The 22525-nt window shown below is 40.7% G+C and overlaps 1 protein-coding gene and 2 non-coding genes across 11 annotated transcripts in view; all 3 read left to right on the plus strand.

Annotated features, from left to right (window-relative positions):
• The window catches only part of CHD8 (chromodomain helicase DNA binding protein 8), a 73936-nt gene that overhangs the window by 48774 nt on the left and 2637 nt on the right, over nt 1–22525 (plus strand). For 6 of the 9 annotated variants that reach the window (XM_040969857.1, XM_040969861.1, XM_040969862.1 and 3 more), the window contains 27 exons: nt 1086–1223; nt 2216–2337; nt 2490–2733; nt 6621–6797; nt 7663–7806; nt 8061–8316; nt 9266–9476; nt 9723–9918; nt 10382–10549; nt 11094–11273; nt 11655–11765; nt 12104–12300; nt 12566–12765; nt 12848–13028; nt 13124–13213; nt 13496–13599; nt 15029–15158; nt 16524–16599; nt 17052–17106; nt 17275–17482; nt 17822–18030; nt 18122–18841; nt 19071–19222; nt 19496–19798; nt 20897–21010; nt 21189–21368; nt 21766–21882. In XM_040969857.1, coding sequence (XP_040825791.1) covers nt 1086–1223; nt 2216–2337; nt 2490–2733; nt 6621–6797; nt 7663–7806; nt 8061–8316; nt 9266–9476; nt 9723–9918; nt 10382–10549; nt 11094–11273; nt 11655–11765; nt 12104–12300; nt 12566–12765; nt 12848–13028; nt 13124–13213; nt 13496–13599; nt 15029–15158; nt 16524–16599; nt 17052–17106; nt 17275–17482; nt 17822–18030; nt 18122–18841; nt 19071–19222; nt 19496–19798; nt 20897–21010; nt 21189–21368; nt 21766–21882 — 4983 coding nt within the window. The remainder of the gene's footprint in view (nt 1–1085; nt 1224–2215; nt 2338–2489; nt 2734–6620; nt 6798–7662; nt 7807–8060; nt 8317–9265; nt 9477–9722; nt 9919–10381; nt 10550–11093; nt 11274–11654; nt 11766–12103; nt 12301–12565; nt 12766–12847; nt 13029–13123; nt 13214–13495; nt 13600–15028; nt 15159–16523; nt 16600–17051; nt 17107–17274; nt 17483–17821; nt 18031–18121; nt 18842–19070; nt 19223–19495; nt 19799–20896; nt 21011–21188; nt 21369–21765; nt 21883–22525) is intronic. The other 3 variants (XM_040969864.1, XM_040969863.1, XM_040969866.1) reach the window with 3 other exon arrangements.
• LOC121149685 lies at nt 15959–16068 on the plus strand. The gene has a single exon (XR_005882821.1). It is a non-coding gene; the product is annotated as a small nucleolar RNA U6-53/MBII-28 (small nucleolar RNA).
• LOC121149686 lies at nt 20580–20687 on the plus strand. The gene has a single exon (XR_005882822.1). It is a non-coding gene; the product is annotated as a small nucleolar RNA U6-53/MBII-28 (small nucleolar RNA).

The raw sequence follows: 22525 nt of genomic DNA on the forward strand, positions 1-22525 counted from the left end.
GATTAAGCAGTTTCACATTTATGCTTGCTAGTTTGTTTTTAAAGATTTATTTATTTATTTGAAAGGCAGTGTTAAATAGCGATAGAGACTGAAATACTCCGTTCACTTGTTTATTCCCTAAATGGCCACAACAGCTAAGATTGTTCCAGTAATAAGCTGGGAGAATGTCACCAGAGAGGGTACAGGGGCCCAGGCACTTTTAGCATGTTCTGCTGCTTTACCAGGCCCATTAGCAGTTAGCTGTATAGGAGGTGAAGCAGCCAGAATTTGCACAGCGTTCACCTGGTTGGGATGCGAACATTGCAGGTGGTGGCTTTACCCACTACTGCAGAGCACCAAATCCTTTGCGTGCTATTTTGGTTGTTCTATGAGTTGATAGTTAGGGATTCTTGTTGATTACACTAAATCATTCTCGCTTATGTATGCCTAAAATGAAAATTCATTCATCAAGTGCAGTGATCATGAATATTGAAAGTAGGGGTGACCTTTATAGAGAAATGCCAAATGTAGAAAGCATTATAGATGGAGTTTCAGTGTTTTTTTTCCTTTTTACTCGTATTAGTTACCTGTGTGCATTGAGGCCTGTTATCTCCTGCGTTTCACAGGGAAGTCTGTTTACTTCTATATGTGTGCTCAAAAGTCCAGTGTTGTCAGCCATGGTATGCTCCAGCAGGTTTACTCTGTTATTCCTCCTGCAAGTAGCCTAATAATTCCACTCTAATTAATGCCAGGAGAAAAATATGAGATTAACTGATAGTCTTTAATTTCAACTGAATGTAAGACAAGGTTTTTTTTTTTTATGTTTTTCCTTCAATTTTTTTGGTGGATGGTCATAATGTGTTAGCATTTAGGGTTCTAGAGTATAGAGTATATTCAGAGTATAGAGTCTAGAGTATATTCAGATGAAAAGAGTTATCAAAGCCACAGTGTATCAGTAAGGGACCCTATGGTTGGTGTGGTTAGCCATTTCTTTCAGTAGCTTTTGTGTATCAACACTTGGTGATCGGACTTTATAGTCATTTTCTACCCCATACCCGCAGCACAGAACAAAGTATGTATATAGTCATTGGCTTCTTTTCTTCTAGCCTGTAATTTACTACCTAGTGAAATGGTGCTCTCTGCCATATGAAGATAGTACATGGGAGCTGAAAGAGGATGTTGATGAAGGCAAGATTAGAGAATTTAAACGGATCCAGTCAAGGCACCCAGAACTCAAAAGAGTGGTAAGTACATTTACATTTTGAAATATGCAGAGCTGGGTGGGGAATTTCTTTTTCTTTCTTTCTTTTTTTTTTTTTTTTTTTTTTAAGATTCATTTATTTAATTTTATTGGAAGGTTAGATATAGAGAGGAAGATCTTGCGTCTGTTAATTCTCTCCCCAAGTGGCCACTCAACATCCAGAGCTGAAACAAAACCAGGAGCCCTGAGCTTCTTTTGGGTCTCCCACATGGGTGCAGGATTCCAAGGCTTTGGGTGGTCCTTGACTGCTTTCCCAAACCACAAGTAGGGAGCTAGATGGGTAGCGGGGCCACCGAGTTAGAACTGGCACCCATATGGGATCCCCATATGTGCAAGGTGAGGACTTTAGCCGTGAGGCTGCCATGCCAGGCCCTGGGTCGGAAAATCTAGCTGTGAGCCAAGAAGGCCTGCAGAATCATTTGGTCTGGCTTTGCCCAGGCAACAGTAGGCGGGACTGAATTCAGTAAGTCTCTTAACAGGCTAATTTTTATTGCTGATAATTTTGTATGGCTGTGATAAATATGCAGAATTTCCTTGGCTGTACAAGGAAAAAGAAACAAGGTTCTCCCTCTTGTTAGGAGCCTAAAGTTCTATATAGGTGATGATTAACTTTTTTCTCTGTGTAATCTCTGTTGATTTAGCTTTTATTACAGAAAACATCCAACATACAAAAGCTGAAGACACAGAATAATAGAGAAGTTTGTTTCCTCTGCTACTTGGTTTCAGTTTGAAGTAGAAACTGCATTAAAAAATATTTTCACTTATTTCCAAAATATGTTTATAAGTTTCATCTTAAAAAAGCAGGTTTTTCTTTCTTTAATCTTTTTAAAGAAATATGTCTTTATTAACTCATACATTTAAATGTTTTAAACCAAGCAGTGAAATTTTTAAATTGACTTGAACTACTAGAATTGCCTTGTAAGTCTTATTCTGTTAGTGTCATTCCTTTTAGGCAAATTTCCTCTTGTTTTTTAGAATCGCCCTCAGGCAAGTGCTTGGAAGAAGTTGGAGCTATCTCATGAATATAAAAACAGAAACCAGTTACGGGAATATCAGTTGGAAGGGGTCAATTGGCTACTTTTTAATTGGTATAACAGGTAAATGAGAGGACCCACCAGATGAAAGCTTTGTCTGGGATTGTTTGTACTCATTCTCTTTTGAAATAATGTCTTAATGTGTCCTTTTGTAAAGATAATATTTTTTGACATCATTTTCTTTTTTTCCTTCCCTCCCTGTGGGGAATCTGTAGGCAGAACTGCATCTTGGCTGATGAGATGGGATTGGGTAAAACTATTCAGTCCATTGCCTTCTTACAGGAGGTATATAATGTGGGCATCCATGGCCCCTTCTTAGTAATTGCCCCACTGTCAACAATTACCAACTGGGAGCGAGAATTCAATACATGGACTGAGATGAACACAATTGTGTATCATGGCAGTCTGGCCAGTCGGCAGATGATTCAGCAATATGAAATGTACTGCAAGGATTCACGGGTGAGTTGTGTGTCTTGGGAATGCTGTGGATTAAGGAGAGTAGGATGAGATGACTGGTACTTTAGGGACCACATACGAATAAAAGACTTCTATTGAGGCTTTTTTTGCATATATGATTTAAGGCATTTTTATACAGCAGTAATGTAGGTTTGTTTTTTGACTACTATTTTTAACGCAGAAAGAAATTTTGAGCCAGTGAAAATTCTGGCTTTATGAATACACATTTTACATGAAATTTTAAGAGTGTTGATAGTTTTAAAATTATCTCTTAGAATAAAGTTCTAGCTACTTTGTAATTCTTTAATCCCTACAGTGAGAAACTTTTATTTTTCATTTTATTTATTTGAAAGAGATACAGAGATATGAAGGGCAAAGAGAAATCTTCCATGTGCAGATTCACTTCCCAAATGGCCACAACATGTGGGGCTGGGCCAATCCAAAGCAAGGAGCCCATTCTGGTCTCCTGTGTGGGTGTCAGCGACCCATGCACTTGGAGCCTCGTCTACTACCTTTCCATGTCCAATACCAGGAAGCTGGAACCGAAGCAGGGCAGCCAGGACTTAAACAACTAACCCACTTTGAGATACCACTTAACCTGCTGTACCATGACACCAGCCCTGTCCCCTAAGCCTTATGAAATTTTTGTCCAAATCGTTTCATTCTTCTGTGGAAATTTGAAAATGTGGTGTAACTATCACCCAGTTAACAGTATGGTCACTCTTGGGTCATGTGTTCCCTTACCCATTTGTTGCATTTCCCAGGCTATTTTATATCACACCTCATATTCCTTCATTTAATCTTTAAAGATTTCAGTATTTATGTCTAAACGGCAAATACCATTATTACACTTGAAAAAAATCCAGACATTCCTTATCAAATACCATTGTCCCTTTTTGTGAATGTCTTTAATGTTTGTGAAATTGCATAAATTGGATTGTAAATAAGGTCTTTGTATTGTTATCAGTTAATATATTTCTAGTCTCAGTTTTATTGAGGGGTTTTTGAACAGTTAATGAAAAAAAAAAAAAGATTATGACAAAACTGCATGGATTCCACCAAAGAATTTTGCACCAAATAAGCTTTATATATTTTAGTTGCATTTTCTTCCAGTTTCGTGAAGCGCCTTTTTGGGTCCCCCTTATTCTCTTCTTTTATGGTTTTCCCTGGAAGAAACCAGATGATTGTTCTGTAGGGTTTTCTGTAGTCTGACGATTGCTGATTGTAATCCCCTTGGTGCCTTTTAACAGTCCCTGATACTTTCATACAAATGCATAAGTTTAGAGCTTGCTATCCAGTATGTCTGCTATCTGCTACATTTAACACTGAAAACATTTTGTTACACAGGACTGTTCTTCATTTGGTAGGGGGGGGAATCTAGTTATGCTGCTTCATCAATAATGTTGTATACTTCCACCAGTTGTGTTTTGTCAGTTATTAGTCATTTAGATCATTGCCTGGAACCACTGTTTAAGGACTTCAACGTGATAGTATCCATCATTTCATCATTTATTGGTCAGAACATTCTTTTCTCTCTCATGTTAAAAGAAAATTATTTATTTAAAACTCAGACTTATAGAGAGAAAGGAAGGGAGAGAGAAAGAGGACTTTTCCAGATGGCTCATTCTGCCTTGGCTACTACCGGCAGGGCTGGGCCAAGCAGAAGCCAAGAGCCTGGAACTCCATTTAGGTCTCCCAGATGGGTTGCAGAGGGGCAAGCACTTCGCTGTCTTCCACTGGTTGACTTGGTGCATTAGTAGCAAGCTGGATTGGAAGTACAGCAGTTGGGACTCAAACTAGTAGTCATAGGACGCTGGCATTGCAGGCAGTAGCTTAACATGCTACACCACAATTTTACCACTGGTGACTTTTTTTTAAAGAAATATTTGTTTACTTAAAAGGCAGAGATGGAGAAAGAAGGAGATCCTCCATCTGCTGACTTGCTCTTCAAATGGCTGCAAAGGCCAGGTCTTGACCAGGTAGAAGCCAGAAGCCTAGAATTCTATTCAGTTCTTACATGTGTGGCAGTTGCCCAAGTACTTGACTGTTCTCTGGTGCTTTCCCGGGCACAGTGTTAGGCACCTGGATTGGAAGTGAAGAAGCCAGGACTCAAACCAATGCCCATATGGCATGCTTAGGACAGTTACTCACTGTACCACAGCATTAACCCTTTTTTTTTATTATTATTATTATTTTACTAATTCCTGATTTCTTTCTTTCTTTCTTTTTTTTTTTTTTTTTTTTTTTTTTTTTTTTTTACTTGAAAGGCAAATTTACAGAGAGGGGAGAGAGAATCAGAGATCTTCCACCTGCTGATTCACTTCCCAAATGGCCACAAGGGTCAGTGCTGAGTCAATGCAAAGCCAGGAGCCAGGAACTTCTTCTGGGTCTCCCATGTGGATTCATTGGCCCATGGTCTTGAACCATCCTCTGCTGCTTTCCTGGGCCATCATCAGGTAGCTGGATCAGAAGTGGAGCAGCTGGTGCTAGAACCAGTGCCTGTGTGGAATGCTACCACTATAAGCCAGAAGATTAGCCTATTGAGCCACTGCACCAGCCCTCCAATATATTCTTTTTTAAAAAGCTTGTATTTATTTCATTTTTAAGGGTCAGAGTTACAGACAAAGACTCCAAATACCCACAGTAGCCAGAACTTAGCCAAGCCAAAGCCAGGAGCCCAGAGCTCAGTGTAGATCTCCGTGAATGGCAGGGACACAGCCATTTGCCATTGCCTGCTACCTCCTAGTATGTGCATTAGCTGACGGTCAGAGATGAAAACACATTAAGGAGCTACATGCAAGCACTCCAGTATGGGATGTAGGTGTGCTAAACTGTATTGTTTTCCCTCCCTCCCTCTTTTGTTGTTGTTAACTTTTTTTAAGGAAGAGTAACAGAGTAGGGACACAGAGAGAAAGAAATCTACCATATGCTGGATTCCTTCAAATGATCATCACTGTTGCAACTAGGCTGGGCTGAAGAGAGGAGCCAGGCACTCCATTTGAGTATGCTGTGTGAGTGGCAGAGCCTCAGGCTTTTGGGCTGTGTTCCACTTCCCAGGCATGGTAACAGGGAGCTGGATCAGAAGTGGGCAGCCATGACTTGAGCCAGTATTCTGATATGGTGTTTGTGTTATTGGTGGTGTCTGTTTGCTTGACTCCAGCAGTTTCCCAAACAGCATAGTGACAGTTGCACTATTAATTTGGAGGCGGCATTGTAATGTAATGAGTAAAGCTGCCCATGCAGTGCTGGCATCCATATGGGCACTGGTTCAAGTCCCTGCTGTTCTACTCTCGGATCCAACTCTACTAATAGCTTATGGAAAAGCAGTAGTGGATGACCCAAATGCTTGGGTTCCTTGCTCTTAACTTCAGCCACACCCACCCTTAGTGTTAACCTGGGGAGTGAATTAGCAGGTAAGAATATGTCTCTTTCAAAAAAAATATGTTTCTTTCTTTGTCTCTCTTTCAAATAAATAAATCAATATATTTTAAAAAGCAGTGATTTGATTCTTCTATCAATTATACAGTAATTAGTATTAACATTCTTCTGTATTAACTATTTTCACCTTGATTTTTGTCTTGAATATTTCAGCATTACCAAATATTTATGGATTTGATTGTTAACTAGCATAAGATCTAGGGCAGATGTACTTAAACACATGTATTCAGTGAGATCTCTCATTTTTCCACAAAGCCAAATATATTGAAGCAATGTATTATATGTTATTTGATTTTCTTAGTTTATCAGGAAAATAGGTAGCAGTGGAGGGTGATCATGGGACCAGTTTGTGTTTTATAATAAACCTGCCTCATTACAGAAACATAATTCAGAAGTGCTCCTCATTTAGGTACACATTACGCCTTTTCTGACTTCACTGTCTTCATGCTTAGGGGCGCCTCATACCAGGTGCGTACAAGTTTGATGCCCTCATCACCACTTTTGAGATGATTCTATCAGACTGTCCTGAGCTTCGTGAGATTGAATGGCGTTGTGTCATTATTGATGAGGCCCATCGACTGAAGAACCGTAACTGCAAGCTGTTGGATAGTCTCAAGCACATGGACCTGGTAAGTAGTCCATGCTAACTTTTGATGTGGATTAACTTTTTGTGTTAATTTGGCAGAGAAAAGAATCAGCATTTTTATCTTGAGCGGCAGGAATGCTAGCCTGAAAATCATAATCTTTAGAATTAGAAATCAGTTGAGCTTTAGTGATTCTCAACCAGGAAGGGAAGTGAAAAACTATATTGTTTACCTGATCTTGGTAGCAAAATTCTGCAAAACTTATTAGCTTAAAACAACTGTATTTTTCACCGTTCTTCAACCCAGCTACTTAGGCTGGGGCTTGTTAAGCTGTTCTTTTGATGGACTTTCCTGGAGTCATTAATATTTCTGTTGCAGGCAGTTGACACTAGTTGTTGACTGGGGCACCTGGAATGTCTCCCAAGGGCCGGGTTAGGCTTCTGTATATTGTAATTTCAGAGCAGTATTCCAAGAGGACAAAAATCGCAGCTGCAAGACCTTGAAACTAGGCTCTGAAACACATCATATGATCTCTGCTATATTTTCTTTGTCAGAGCTTGTTATAATAGCAAAGCTAGGTTGAAAGGGTTAACCTCAATAGAAGCAACTACAAAGAACTAATAGTAATAGTCAAGCATGGGAACATTACCAAGAGAGATATCTTGGGGTGGTATGGGGGAATATGCATATACAGTCAGTAAAAATATTGCTTATAATACTTTAAGAACTTAATGCCAAGGGATTTCTTCAGTGTCTTGTGCTTATCAAAGACGGGGGCGAAGTGAAAGAAAACAATCTGGTGTGCTGCCATCATTTTATAGCTAAATTAGAGCTAAGGATGTTAGACCTAATGGAAGACCCTAGAATTTCTTTGTGTTAATAAATGTCATTCTGTTTTCTCCATTTCTAGGAACATAAAGTGCTACTCACAGGAACACCATTGCAGAATACTGTGGAGGAACTTTTTAGTTTGCTTCATTTCTTGGAACCTTCACAATTTCCATCAGAATCAGAATTTCTCAAGGACTTTGGAGACCTGAAGACAGAGGAACAGGTAAGAAATTTTGTCTAATAGTATACACATGTAAGGTGGATGAAAAAAGATGCACATGTAAGGTGGACACCTGTGGCCATAAGCATCAAGGACCATTCTGAACTTTTAATCCCTTGTTTATATCATCTGTGCCATTGTCAAAATTTACATTCCTCAGACACTAGAAAGCTCTAGTTTTTGTGTGTGTGTGTTTTCTCATAATGTAAGATGTTTCTCCTCATGTTACTGATTTCTTTTTTTATATTAAACTATAGGTTCAAAAACTACAGGCCATTCTCAAGCCAATGATGCTAAGAAGACTTAAAGAGGATGTTGAAAAAAACTTGGCACCCAAGCAGGAAACTATTATTGAGGTAGAACTGACTAACATCCAGAAGAAATACTACAGGGCTATTCTGGAAAAGAATTTCTCCTTCCTTTCCAAGGGGGCAGGTCACACCAACATGCCGAATCTTCTCAACACAATGATGGAGTTGCGCAAATGCTGCAACCACCCATATCTCATCAATGGTGAGGAAATTCCTGGAAAATATATATGCTTCTTTGTTACCTGTGTTCACTTTTTCTAAAGTGATATTCGTTAAGAACAATGAATGAATGGGCTGATGCAAACTAATTTGGACATAGGGAAGAAAGGTTAAGAAAAGGTTGGTCGGGTCCCGGCACAGTAGCATAGTGGTTGAAGTCCTTGCCTTGAATGTGCCAGGATCCCATATGGGCACCGGTTCTAATCCTGGCAGTCCTGCTTCCCATCCAGCTCCCTGCTTGTGGCCTGGGAAAGCAGTCAAGGATGGCCCATAGGCTTGGGACCCTGCACCCACGTGGGAGACCTTGAAAGAAGCTCTTGGCTCCTGGCTCCTGGCTTCTGATTGGCTCAGCTCCAGCCATTGCAGCCTCTTGGAGTGTGATCAGCCTGTCTGTCTCTCCTCCTCTGTGTATATCTACATTTCCAATAAAAATAAATAAATCTTAAAAAAAAAATAATAAGTCTGCCTTTTCAAAAAGATTCTGAGCTGAATATTTTTCTCTTACTCTTTCTGTTCTTTTGATCCTGTATAATCTCCAAAACAAAATGGGATTTAGTATTTAGAATCTCAAGAGTAAGAGCTGAGCTTTTCTGTTCTTTAGATAAATGTCCTCATTAATACTCTATTTTGCTGTCTTTAGGGTTGCTTAGAGGATGGTGATGGTGGCTTATGCATTTCATTCTAGTCCTTATCTATCCACACATTTACATATTTTCTACTAACATTTCCCAAGAAAGACCTGCCTTCCTTAGAATATTTTGTGTACCACAAAGATGATTTATGCATTTTGGGTTCTTAAAATCTGTGTGGAAGAAAAATTGATCTCCAATAAGATTACCTTTTTACTTTGTAGTGTTAAATAAGCCATCAAAATAGATTAATCTGTTCCACTGAATGTCAGTATCAAATTTAATTTTTTTTTCTTTTGGCAGGTGCAGAAGAAAAAATCCTAACTGAATTTCGAGAAGCTTGCCACATTATACCTCATGACTTCCATCTGCAGGCCATGGTTCGTTCCGCTGGCAAATTGGTTCTTATTGACAAGTTACTTCCAAAACTTAAAGCTGGCGGCCATAAAGTGCTGATCTTCTCCCAGATGGTACGCTGCCTAGATATTCTAGAGGATTATCTAATCCAGAGGAGGTAAGAAAAGAGTCATTCCAGTCTTGTGATTACTGTATCCTCCTAAAGCTATGAGTAGTAAGAGGGCCTGGGTTTTATTAGAGTTAACCAGTTGCAGTAAAAGAAATACCTAAGACATTTTGTTTCAACTCTACAACATGGTTTTGGGCCAGCTAGGGATATCCGTCTCATCCAGCTTTCTTGGTTTCTTGCTATGTGTAGGTTTTTATTGACTCCCCCTCTTTCCTTCCTCTACCTCCACTACAGGTACTTATATGAACGTATTGATGGGCGGGTCAGAGGCAACCTTCGGCAGGCTGCTATTGACCGGTTCAGCAAGCCTGACTCAGACCGTTTTGTCTTCTTATTGTGCACACGTGCTGGTGGACTTGGTATTAATCTTACTGCTGCTGACACATGCATCATTTTTGATTCTGACTGGAACCCACAAAATGACCTTCAGGTGAAGGATTACTATCTTTGAGACTAGCTACCTAACTTGGAAGTTTTCAATAAGATCTGGGTCTCTTAAACCGCTCCCTCAGAAGGGTATAGAATTATTTACTTACCTAGGGGTGATGAGTCAGCAAGCTTTTTCTAATACAGGAGTACCATAAACAGTAATGAATATTGTGTCTTTGAGCCATATTGACTGTGTAGCAAGCACTCAGGTCTACCATTGTAGCAGAAAAAGAGCCATTGACAGTACTTAATGAATTAGCAAGACTTTTCTAGTAGACTTTTATTTACAGAAACAGATGTCCATGGAGACTGTATAATTTGATTACCCCCGATCTACAATATGGAACTTTTGGCTTTATCATGCTAACATAGCTGTTTTATAAATGTAAAAAAAAATTGCTATATTATTTCCTTTTAACCACCTAATTTTATGTTATCTTTTGCTTCACTCTCCCCTAAACCAGGCCCAAGCACGGTGTCATCGAATTGGGCAGAGCAAAGCTGTGAAAGTGTATCGTCTCATCACTCGTAATTCATATGAGCGAGAGATGTTTGATAAGGCTAGCCTCAAGTTAGGATTGGATAAGGCTGTACTTCAGTCTATGAGTGGTCGAGATGGCAACATCACTGGAGTGAGTTTTCTTAGTTTGTGGACAAGTTGGTAGTGATTCTTAATGATAGTGGGAAATAAAGGCTATTTTTATCAGGAGTCTGAGTACCCTACTTAGACTTTTTATTCTTTTTTTAAGTTTTTCACACATTTCTTTTTTTAATTATTTCTTATGATATAATAATTGAACTGCTATGCTATGGGGCTGACATTGTGAGGCAGATGAAGCCAGGATGCCAGCATCCCACATGGGGAAAGTTTGTGTCCCAACTGCACCAGTTGTAATTTAGCTCCCTGCTAATGGCCTGGGAAAAGCAGCAGCAGATGGCCTGAATGTTTGGCCTTCTGCCACATGTGTAGGAGACCTGGATGAGACTCCTGGCTCCCAGCGTCCATCTTGCCCAGCCCCAGCTGTTTTGGCTATCTGGAGGGTGAACCAGCAGATGGAACAAATTTCTCTTTATCATTCTCTCTATTTGTAACTCTTTCAAAATAGTATTCTTTTTTTTAAAAAAAAGGATAATGCTGTTCTAGTAGCCTTTTCATCTTTCCGTTGTGTTTTGCAGATCCAACAATTTTCTAAGAAAGAAATTGAAGATCTCTTAAGAAAAGGTGCATATGCAGCCATAATGGAAGAAGATGATGAGGGCTCCAAGTTTTGTGAAGAAGATATTGACCAAATTTTGTTAAGACGAACTACAACCATTACCATTGAATCTGAAGGAAAAGGTTCGACCTTCGCTAAGGTATGCCCTGTTTGTGCAAAAAGGTGGTAATGCAGGGATGGGACCACAAATCTATAGAATTTAAATGTTTTTTTTTTAAATGTAACTACAGAGGCCAAAATTTTGGTGCACTGGTGAGGGCACCACTATCTCCCATATCAGCTTGCCTGGTTTGTGTCCCAACTGTTCTGGTTACTGTCTTCCTGCTCATGTGTGCCGTGGGATACAGCAGGCTATGGCTTGAGTACTTGGTTCCCTGTCAGCCATGTAGTCTTCCTGGATTGAGCTAGCTGTTGTGGGTATATGGGGAGTGAACCAGCAGATATGCATAGCCTTGCTCTCCCTCTCCCTTTCTGTCTTTCAAATGCAGAAACTTAACTTTCCTTTTTTTTTCCTTACTAGGCAAGCTTTGTTGCTTCTGAAAATAGGACAGACATTTCTCTAGATGACCCCAACTTTTGGCAGAAGTGGGCCAAAAAGGCAGACCTAGACATGGATCTGCTGAATAGCAAGGTGAGTTTACTGTTCCTTTAGAGAAGAAATACAAATAGTCCCACAACTTTCAGGAGTCTCCATAGTTTTTCTGATTCTTTGTTGATATCAGTTTATGGTGGTATATATGGAGGGACTGTTCTAGAAACACTCTAACCTAAGAGGCCCCAGAAATGTACTTTGATATCTACCAGTTGCAGTGGCTTCCTGAGTACTTGAAGATTATTTTAAATGTCCTTGGAAAATGTCTTTGGTTTTCTACATATGTTATGACCAAGGTTATTTCGTAACTTAATTGTCCTTATTTCTCTTCTCTTGAGCATATCAAGAGACAACTAATTCTTCTTTCTTCTACATAGAACAACTTAGTGATTGACACACCTAGAGTACGAAAACAGACCCGTCACTTCAGCACACTGAAAGATGATGACCTGGTAGAGTTTTCTGATCTGGAAAGTGAAGACGATGAGCGACCGCGCTCCCGAAGACATGACCGTCATCATGCCTATGGGCGCACTGATTGCTTTCGGGTGGAAAAACACCTGCTGGTGTATGGGTAAGACCTTACAATGAGAAGTGCCCTATCTCAATCCTGACTGACCCATGGCTTACCTTTCAAATTGGAGGCCACATATAAAGGGAGAGGGGAGAATCTGAGAAATCTTTACAGTGAAGGGAGTTGACTCTTGCTTTTCTATGACTGTACTGCTCAAGATCTTTTCCATCGTTCATTTTGGAAGCTGTTATTCCTAGGGGTAATTCTTGTTGAATTAGTGTTCCCAGGAAAAAAAAATAATATGGTTTTGTTTTCTGTTGTTGAGTTGGGGACGGTGGCGAGATATTTTGTCTCATGGACGCTTTAAGCGACGTATGACTGAACGAGATGTGGAGACAATTTGCCGGGCCATCCTTGTCTACTGTCTTCTACACTACCGTGGAGATGAAAACATCAAGGGCTTCATTTGGGACTTGATCAGCCCTGCTGAGAATGGCAAGACAAAAGAATTGCAGAATCATTCAGGTAATTATCAACTCTTTCCTGCTCATCTCTCTTATCGGTTATTTAGTCCCTGTGCAGTTCCAAGGGTTTTTCTCAATCCAAGTCTTGGACATCTCTCCTTTGCCAGGTCTGTCTATCCCTGTGCCCCGTGGACGCAAAGGAAAAAAAGTAAAATCACAAAGCACATTTGATATCCATAAAGCAGATTGGATACGGAAGTATAACCCTGACACTTTGTTCCAAGATGAGAGTTACAAAAAGCACTTGAAGCATCAGTGTAACAAGTAAGAATAGAATTTAGCAAAGAGATTTTCCAGCCCAAACTTTCTACACTGTTAATGAGTTAGCTCTTCTTCTTTCCTTCCTTGCTTCCTTCCAGGGTACTGTTGCGTGTACGAATGTTGTACTACCTGAGGCAAGAGGTTATTGGAGACCAGGCAGAGAAAGTGTTAGGGGGTGCCATTGCCAGGTATGGTTTCGCTGTAATTTTTACTTTTTGCTCTGTTCTGCCTTATTCCCAGAAAGATTTAGTGGCTTATTTCATTCTCTGTTGTCCTTTGAGATACCTGTTAATTTAAATTTATAAATCCGGTCTTTAATCCTGTATTTGATACTGTTGGTTAGGAATTAAGGCAGATACGTGATTGTATTTATTTACTAGATTAAGGGAAATAACTGTGTTAATCTTTCTAAGGATTATCGCTTTAATTTCAAGCATTGCTTTGGTGACTCTGCCCTCTTGTGTCTCTAGTGAGATTGACATATGGTTCCCAGTAGTGGATCAGCTGGAGGTTCCAACAACATGGTGGGACAGTGAAGCTGACAAATCCCTCCTCATTGGAGTCTTTAAACATGGTAGGTGCCTTCTTGTAGCTTAATTTCTTTCTCATTTAAGATTTAGGTTCATTTGTAAAACATTTAGTGAAAAGCTCATGACCAGTAAATGAGTTCTATGATTGATGTGCTATAGGTTTATTTCTGACTAGAAATCTCTTTATACTTGAGTTCCTAAATATCCAGACCAAAATCACTAGTTGCTATAAATAAATGCTTAAGAATGACCAAGTGGATAGTTAAATCTCAAGGTAGGGAGCCTACCATCTGTTGCATAATCATGATTAACATTATGGTAGGCCATTGTATGTCGTGATGTCTAAGTTAAGGTTCCACAAATCAGGGGAGGTAATAAATGCCTACTCATGTACTAACAGGACCACACTTATTTTGTGTGACTTTTTGTGGCATGTTGAAAGTGTTCTATTTATCCATGTGTCCCAGTTGTGTAAATGTTCAGCAGTCAGTAGGTATGAGCAGCAGTGTTTCATTTGAAGCAAAAATAGGATACAAGAAGCGAATATACTCATGCAGTTTAATCCCATAACAAATCACAGGCACTAAAAGCATTTTGTGCTAATTTCCAGCCCACTAAGTTCATGAATTAGAAAACTTTTCTTTTTCTAAAAATAGTTTTCTGTCAAATAACACAAAATTAGTGATAGTTGACCTACACATTTGTTGACTTTAATGAGATAAAAATCGTGAGTATTTGTCTTAGATTTACTTGCAAGACACAGGTATTATATAAAAGAATTCACTTATACTGGAGTGTGTTCATCAAATATTCAGAGTCACTATGTAGAAGGGTAAGTTTGTTATTCTTCAATTGAGGACATATGACCTCTCCTTAAATTATTTGGCTTTATTTCTCCTTCTGTGTAGCAAGAATTATGATAGAAAGATTACCATTTAAATGGTTCTATGAATCTATCACCCTAATGTAGAAATTCTTTGACTAAATTTCTTTAGGAGATTTCCTTCTCCAGTTTAATTCTCGAATTATCCACAATAGATAGGGCTGGGCCCAGACCCAATCAAAGCCAGGAACCTGGGATTCAATTCAGGTCTTCCACATGGGTGGCAGAGATCCATCACTTGCTGCCTCTCAGGGTTACTCATTAACAGGAAGGTGAAATTGAAAGCACAACTGAGACTTGTGCAGTGCACTCTGACATGGAACTGGGGTATTCCAAGCAACTTCTTAACCAGTGTGCCAAATGTTTGCTCCTCTTTGATTAAATTCCTATTAGCAATCACTAGTTTAAATGTGTTCATGATTCTAAATTGTTGTAAGATGTTAAGTACGGTAATATAATACAACATTTTAACTGTATTATGGATCATGAGCCTAATAACACACATTCTAATTATTCCATAGCTTCCATATAAACATACAGGCAAAATGAATCTCTGATTTCCTTCAACTTCTGGCTCTTGTTTCTTATAGGCTATGAGAAATATAATACTATGAGGGCAGACCCAGCCTTATGTTTTCTAGAAAAGGCTGGCCGGCCAGATGATAAAGCCATTGCAGCAGAACATCGAGTGTTGGATAATTTTTCTGACATAGTAGAAGGGTAAGCATTGGATTTGGTTCTCTGAAAGCTTTGTGTTCAACCTATAAAGGTTTGTCCTGTGAGACAACATAGCTCCCCTGACACGGATTCTTTTTTTTTTTTAAGATTTATTATTTCCTTTTAAGATTTATTTTATTTTTATTGGAAAGTAAGATATACAGAGAGGAGGAAAGACAGAGAAAGATCCTCCGTCCGATGATTTACTCCCCAAGTGGCCACAACAGCCAGAGCTGAGCCAATCTGAAGCCAGGAGCCCAGAGCCTCTTCCGGGTCTCCCACACTGGCGCAGGATCCCATCCTTTGGGCCGTCCTTGACTGAATTTCCTAGGCCACAAGCAGGGAGCTAGATAGGAAGCGGGGATGCTGGAACATGAATTGGTGCCCCTATTGGATCCCAGCACATGTAAGGTGAGGACTTTAGCTATTAGGCTACCGTGCCTGACCCCTGACCCGGATTCTTAATGGTGATTATACTCAGTGAATGGTAAATCCTTATAAAGATTTGAACTAGCAGTTAGGACTTGTTAATGGACATAAAGTACGGGATGTCCTGAGAAGCAACCAAGGATGAAAATCAGTGTAACACCCAAGTGACTCATTGATTCATTGCTGTTCTGATTCTCTTTATCATACTTTTCTGCATAGCCATAACTGAGAAAATAGGTGATTGTTGTCTTGAAATACAGCAGTCCGCTCAATGTATGTTGCCTATATATTATAATACAAGGCAATTTCAGCCCTGATTTATCATCTTCCAGTGCTACCTGATGTATAAGGTATTTGTTCAGCCTTGATACATGCCCCAGTGATGAGTTGCCATGCTAATACCGAGCCACCAGGTAGGGCAGTGTTGCCCTGGCTTGGGTGCCAGTGAGTTAAACAAAACTTCTCACATGAAAACCTGAGGGGCATGTGAAATGGTTGGCCTACTTGGTAAATACCTTCATATTCATACACAGTTTAGGTTTTTTTTAAATTGATGATCACAATTTCAGTTTGCTTAGCATAGAATCCTCAAAGAAAGTTGGATCATTTATGCACTGGAAATTATATATTATGTCACCTGACTGCATAATGGATCGTGGTAGAACGAACAAAAAGCATGGACCATTCAAATGACATAATAAAGAGTAAAAGTTTTGAAAGTGGCAAAGGATAGATTAAACAATAAAAAGGCTGTAAAGGGTGCATTCTTATCAAAGTGTTGGATTTCAAATACAGGCAATTGTGAGTGTCACTTTGTTGGTTTATTGTAATTTCTTGTGTTGTTAGATGCTGTACCTAACTGGCCAGGTCTTCATCCTATGTCCCTCTTAGTGATAGAAGACATTTTTAATATTTGCTTATGCCTCTGAATAATTTTAGGGTTGACTTTGATAAGGATTGTGAGGATCCTGAATATAAACCCCTCCAGGGTCCACCGAAGGATCAAGATGATGAGGTAAGGGATTCTCATTTGTATTTAGCTTTTCTCCATTACTAAATAGTTAAGATTCTCCAATTCTTTGAATATTGAGGCATATTAGAATATAAAATGGAAAAGAAAAACTGAGAATATCTAATGTTTATGGAGAAGATCATATGGTCGCCTGGGGGGAGATCAGGGATGGCTTGATAGAGATCAGGGACCCAAGCTTGATATTGAAGGCTGTTCTTTGACTGAATTCCTCAGTCCCATTATTTTTGATCCATTAATAAGAACTACCTGTCTGGTTCTACTTGCTTATTCCTTTAGCTAGTCATTTCCAAATTTTTGTGAGGGTTCATTTTGTTAGACGTCTTTATTGATCCTTGGTGCCATAGAAGGACACATACAAGTAAGTGATTTCAGAGTGCCAACTTCCTCCCCTTTTACTCCCCCCTCCATCCTCTGGGGTGGATCTCCTTCTCTAGGGTGATCCCTTGATGATGATGGATGAGGAGATCTCAGTGATTGATGGAGATGAAGGTAAACTTCTAGGTCAATTAGTACAATTTTGTGTGGGGTGGTGGGATTGGGAACTTGTTGACTGAATTCTCTCTTATCCTGGGATTCTTAAAAAGCTTTGCCTTAGGGTGGGTTGAAATATCAGCATAATAGCTGTACTTCTTGTTCATTCCACTTTGTTTCTCACAGCCCAGGTGACCCAACAGCCAGGCCATCTATTCTGGCCTCCAGGCTCTGCCCTCACTGCTAGGCTCAGGCGCCTGGTAACAGCCTACCAGCGCAGCTACAAGAGAGAGCAGATGAAGATAGAGGCTGCTGAACGTGGGGATCGGCGACGGCGGCGTTGTGAAGCAGCCTTCAAGCTGAAAGAAATAGCACGGCGTGAGAAGCAGCAACGGTAAAACATAGCTAGGCATGTGGGCTGTGGTATATGTCTTCTACGCAGGCTCTATACTAAGAACCATCTTAGGAAGGATACATTTGGATTAACCTTCAGAGGGGTCATCTTTTCTGTCTGGAACTGTTATACCTGTGGGACTGTGTAAACAGTTTTGTTATTTCTAGCTTGATAATTCTTAGATGCTATATAAGACCTCTCAATGGTCCTTTGGAGTTTCGTTTTTCCATTCCTCTGCTGTAATATTGTGCTTTTTGGCACTCTAAAGCCACACTAAGAAGTGACCAGTTTTCCTGTGTTCTCCTGATCACTGTTTCCATACCCCTCTTCCCTTTGTAGATGGACAAGGCGTGAACAAACTGATTTCTATCGAGTAGTATCTACCTTTGGTGTGGAATATGACCCTGACACCATGCAGTTCCATTGGGATCGCTTCCGCACTTTTGCCCGACTAGACAAAAAAACAGATGAAAGCCTTACCAAGTACTTCCATGGCTTTGTGGCCATGTGCCGTCAAGTATGCCGCCTGCCCCCAGCAGCTGGAGATGGTAAGCTGGGTTGGAGAGTTAGGGTGAGTTGAGATGGGTGGTGACACAACAGCTCTTCGTTCATTTTGGTTTCCATCCTTTTCTCTTGCAGAACCCCCCGACCCTAACCTGTTCATTGAGCCCATCACTGAGGAGAGGGCCTCACGGACTCTTTACCGTATTGAGTTGCTTCGACGCTTAAGGGAACAAGTTTTATGTCACCCTCTTTTGGAAGATCGGCTGGCATTGTGTCAGCCTCCAGGTCCTGAATTGCCCAAATGGTGGGAGCCTGTTCGGCATGATGGGGAGCTACTACGAGGGGCAGCCCGCCATGGGGTGAGCCAAACAGACTGCAACATCATGCAGGACCCAGACTTCTCTTTTCTTGCTGCCCGAATGAATTACATGCAGAACCATCAGGCAGGAGCACCAGCTCCATCCCTGTCACGCTGCTCTACTCCACTGCTCCACCAGCAGTATACCTCGCGCACTGCCTCACCGTTGTCCCTGCGTCCAGATGCTCCTGTTGAAAAGTCACCAGAGGAGACAGCTGCCCAGGTCCCCAGTCTGGAGAGTCTGACTTTAAAGCTAGAGCATGAGGTGGTGGCCAGGAGCCGACCAACCCCACAAGACTATGAGGTGCATGTAGCCCCCTCTGATACCACCCCTCTGGTTCCCCGGAGTATTCCACCAGTCAAACTGGAGGATGAGGATGATTCAGACTCTGAGCTGGACTTGAGCAAGCTGTCACCATCATCCTCTTCCTCCTCCTCCTCATCCAGCTCCAGCTCCAGCACTGATGAGAGTGAAGATGAGAAGGAAGAAAAGCTAAGTGAGTGAAAGTTACTGACTGTTGTCCCTTTTTCCTGTTCTCCCTCTGCTCTTTCCCTTTTTTTTTTTTTTTTTACTAAAGGCAACCTCTTGAGAGATTTGAGTTTTGATTTGGTTACATGTCAAAAGAGATCTGGTCTTCTTTGGGCCTTTATTCAAAGCCCATGTAATACCACTCCCATATAACATTACTCTCCTATCTTTGCTCATACACTCCATGTGACTTCTAGCTGCTGACCATTCCCGCTCAAAGCTCTATGATGAAGAGAGTCTCCTGTCCCTTACTATGTCCCAAGATGGATTCCCAAATGAAGATGGAGAACAAATGACCCCTGAGCTTTTGCTGCTGCAGGAAAGACAAAGAGCTTCTGAGTGGCCCAAGGTAATAACAGCCTCAAAGCTGAACATGCAGTGTGCAGAAATAAAGTGAAACATTACATCCAGGGAATAAGCGACAGAAGGTTTTGGTTTATTTTTATGTTCAGTGCAGAACTTTGCATTCAGTTGGATTGCTTAGGTTTTTGATAGTATTACTTCTCTCTTTTCTGTCTTGTGATTTTACCCATCTTGGTGATAACTTCAGTGTTGTGTAACAGAGAATCAAGAGTATCAAGACTTTGATTTAAATGGTATTTCTTTCTTTTTCACCACTCAGGATCGTGTCCTGATAAACCGTATTGACCTCGTCTGCCAGGCTGTACTCTCAGGGAAGTGGCCTTCGAGCCGCAGGAACCAGGAAGCGATAGCAGGAGGCATGTTGGGGCCAGGCAACCACTTATTAGATAGTCCCTCATTGACCCCTGGAGAATACGGTGATTCTCCAGTGCCCACACCCCGGAGTAGCAGTGCAGCCTCCATGGCAGAGGAGGACACGTCTGCCGTCACCACAGCAGCAGCTCAGTTCACCAAGCTCCGCCGAGGCATGGATGAGAAGGAGTTTACCGTTCAGATCAAAGATGTAAGCTCACCATTTTAGACACTGCAAAGTGGGAAAAGGGGCCACTGTTCTTGTTAATGAGTTTCACTAAAGAGAACATACTTGGTTAGCTAACTTTAGAAATGAGAGGAGAAAAGTAATTAGAGCTCACAAAGATCCATTAGGGAAGTCTCTGAAGTAAGGGAAGGGGATCTCCTGAGGACAGGAGGAAAAGGAACCATGACTCTGCTGGAAACTTAATTGACACAACTTTTTTGTTGGCTTATTTCTCTATCTGCACCTGAAAGGCAAAGTGAGAAAGAGGAGGAAAGAAAGATACATCTTCTACTCACTCACTCCCCAGAGTCCTCAGCAGCCAAGTCTGGGTCAGGTGATAATGAGGTGCCCAGAATTCCACCCTGATCTCCCATGTGGCTGGCAGGGGTAGAAATGCCCGGGGGCAGCATCTGCTGCTTTCCCAGAGGTATTGACAGGCAGCTGGATTGTACATACAGCAGCCAGGGCTCGGACTCGCACTCTGATCCAGGAATCCAGCATTGCAAACAATGCCAGGCCTGTTTTTGAAATTTAGGTCAGATTATGGGAAAGCTGGCAAAGTGACACCTGAAGTAATAAAGCTTATTAAAATGTAAAAGGAGGCCTTAATTGTGAAATTAGTATTGGGTTTTTAAAGTGTTCTGTAGATGGAAATTTTTATTTCCTGATCCCCTTCCCTACCCATCCTTATTAGCTAGTCAGTAAATAATGTAAAAGTCAAGTAAAGTTGCTTAAATTAGTATGTGGCAAGCATAGCAAGGTGTTGCCCCTGTGATGAGTTGCCATGCTAATACTGAGGCACCAGGACAGGAGTTTTACCCTGCCTGGGTGCTATTGAAGTAAACTATACTTCTCGTTAGTCTACCTGAGGGGCACTAGCTTCCAGAAATGAGATCTTTCTAAGAAAAAAGTACATAAGGTGTATTTTTCTTTTTTTTTTTTTTCAGCTTTAATCAGATTGTTCTGCTTTCTCACCCTCACTGAGCCAGAGAATGACCCTAAGTCCAAATCCCCTAAAGTGTAAATCTTTACTTTTAAAAGCTTATGCCATATCATGTCTTGGGTGGGCGGGTTGTTTCCTAGGAGGAAGGATTGAAGTTAACATTCCAGAAGCACAAGTTGATGGCTAATGGAGTCATCGGAGATGGACATCCGCTGTTTCACAAGAAGAAGGGGAACAGAAAGAAGCTAATGGAAGTAAGTGATGAAGAAGCATGATGACTAGATACGCTCTTAACTGTTCCCAGTAATTGCTGAAGGCAGTTGGGATTGAGGGACTGGAGGGCATTATCGCTTGACTACCATTGGCTCTGTTCCCCCTCCTTCCCCTTCCCTGAAGAGTATGTGCTCATGGGGGTGGATTCTGGGTTTGCAGCTGGAGGTGGAATGCATGGAAGAGCCTAATCACCTTGATGTGGACCTGGAGACCCGGATCCCTGTCATCAATAAGGTGGATGGTACTTTGCTGGTGGGTGAGGATGCCCCTCGCCGGGCTGAACTGGAGATGTGGTTACAGGGTCATCCAGAGTTTGCTGTTGATCCCCGATTTCTAGCGGTGAGTGGCAGTTCCATCGAGCAAGACTTACAGTAATTCCCTTGGTATTTAAGCTGTGTGAGAGGGAAAGCATGCCGTTTTATATCTTTGTTTTTACATCTGCAAGATAAGGGTAATAATACTTGGTCTTCCTGCCTCGTAGAATAATTATGAAGATTAAAATGAAACAATGTCAAAGCACTAAGTGCTAAGCTGATATTTACTATAAAACTAGTATGTGAATCGCCTAATTTTTTAAAAAGAGATTCATTTAATGGCAGTTTTCTACTAGGACCAAACCTTTACCTGTGATAACCATTTGTTTGTTAAATAAGATACTAATAGTTAATTTCTAGAATTTATTTACTTCAGAGAATATTTCTGTTCCTCTAGGATAACCCATAGTTTTCTATTCCAGTACATGGAGGATCGCAGAAAACAGAAATGGCAGAGATGTAAAAAAAATAATAAGGCTGACTTGAATTGTTTGGGAATGGAACCAGTCCAGACAGCTAACTCTAGGAATGGCAAAAAGGTGAGATGAGCATTACCACTCTGCCCACAGTGGCTGTGGTATTATAATGTTTTCAACCATTATGTTATAAAGCAACCATGAAATTATACATTATACACACACACACACACATATATATATAGTAAAGTGACATTAAATTATAAAGCAACCAATTCTGAGAAAAATTCTCTTAAATTCAGTAAGGAAAACAGTATATTTACTGGCATTCTTGCAATCTAGTGCTGTCGTTATCTCAATAAGCATAAAATTCTAAAAATAAATTTTAGCACTTTAAGCATAAAATAAGAATTAGCTGTTTTTATAGCAACTAAGGGATTTGGGGCAAATTCTTTAACTTCTTAAATTTGCACTTCTTGAAAAGTGAGGATTTTAAAGTAGGTAATCTCTTAAAAGTTTTATAATCCTATATGAGGAGCCTTCAGAAAATTGGTGGATAAATTGAAAGATATCATGGGGGCCAGTGCAACAGTCCAACTGGCTAATCCTCAGCCTACACACATCAGCATCCCATATGGGTACCACTTCCATCTGGCTCCCTGCTTGTAGCCTGGGAAAGCAGTCGAGATTGGCCCAAAGCCTTGGGACTCTACATTCATGTGGGAGACCCAGAAGAGGCTTCTGGCTGCTGGCTTCATGTAGTTAG

Source organism: Ochotona curzoniae, unplaced genomic scaffold (genome assembly GCF_017591425.1).
Source record: "Ochotona curzoniae isolate NIBS_2020 unplaced genomic scaffold, NIBS_Ocur_1.0 scaffold_4701, whole genome shotgun sequence".
NCBI classification, from domain to species: domain Eukaryota; kingdom Metazoa; phylum Chordata; class Mammalia; order Lagomorpha; family Ochotonidae; genus Ochotona; species Ochotona curzoniae.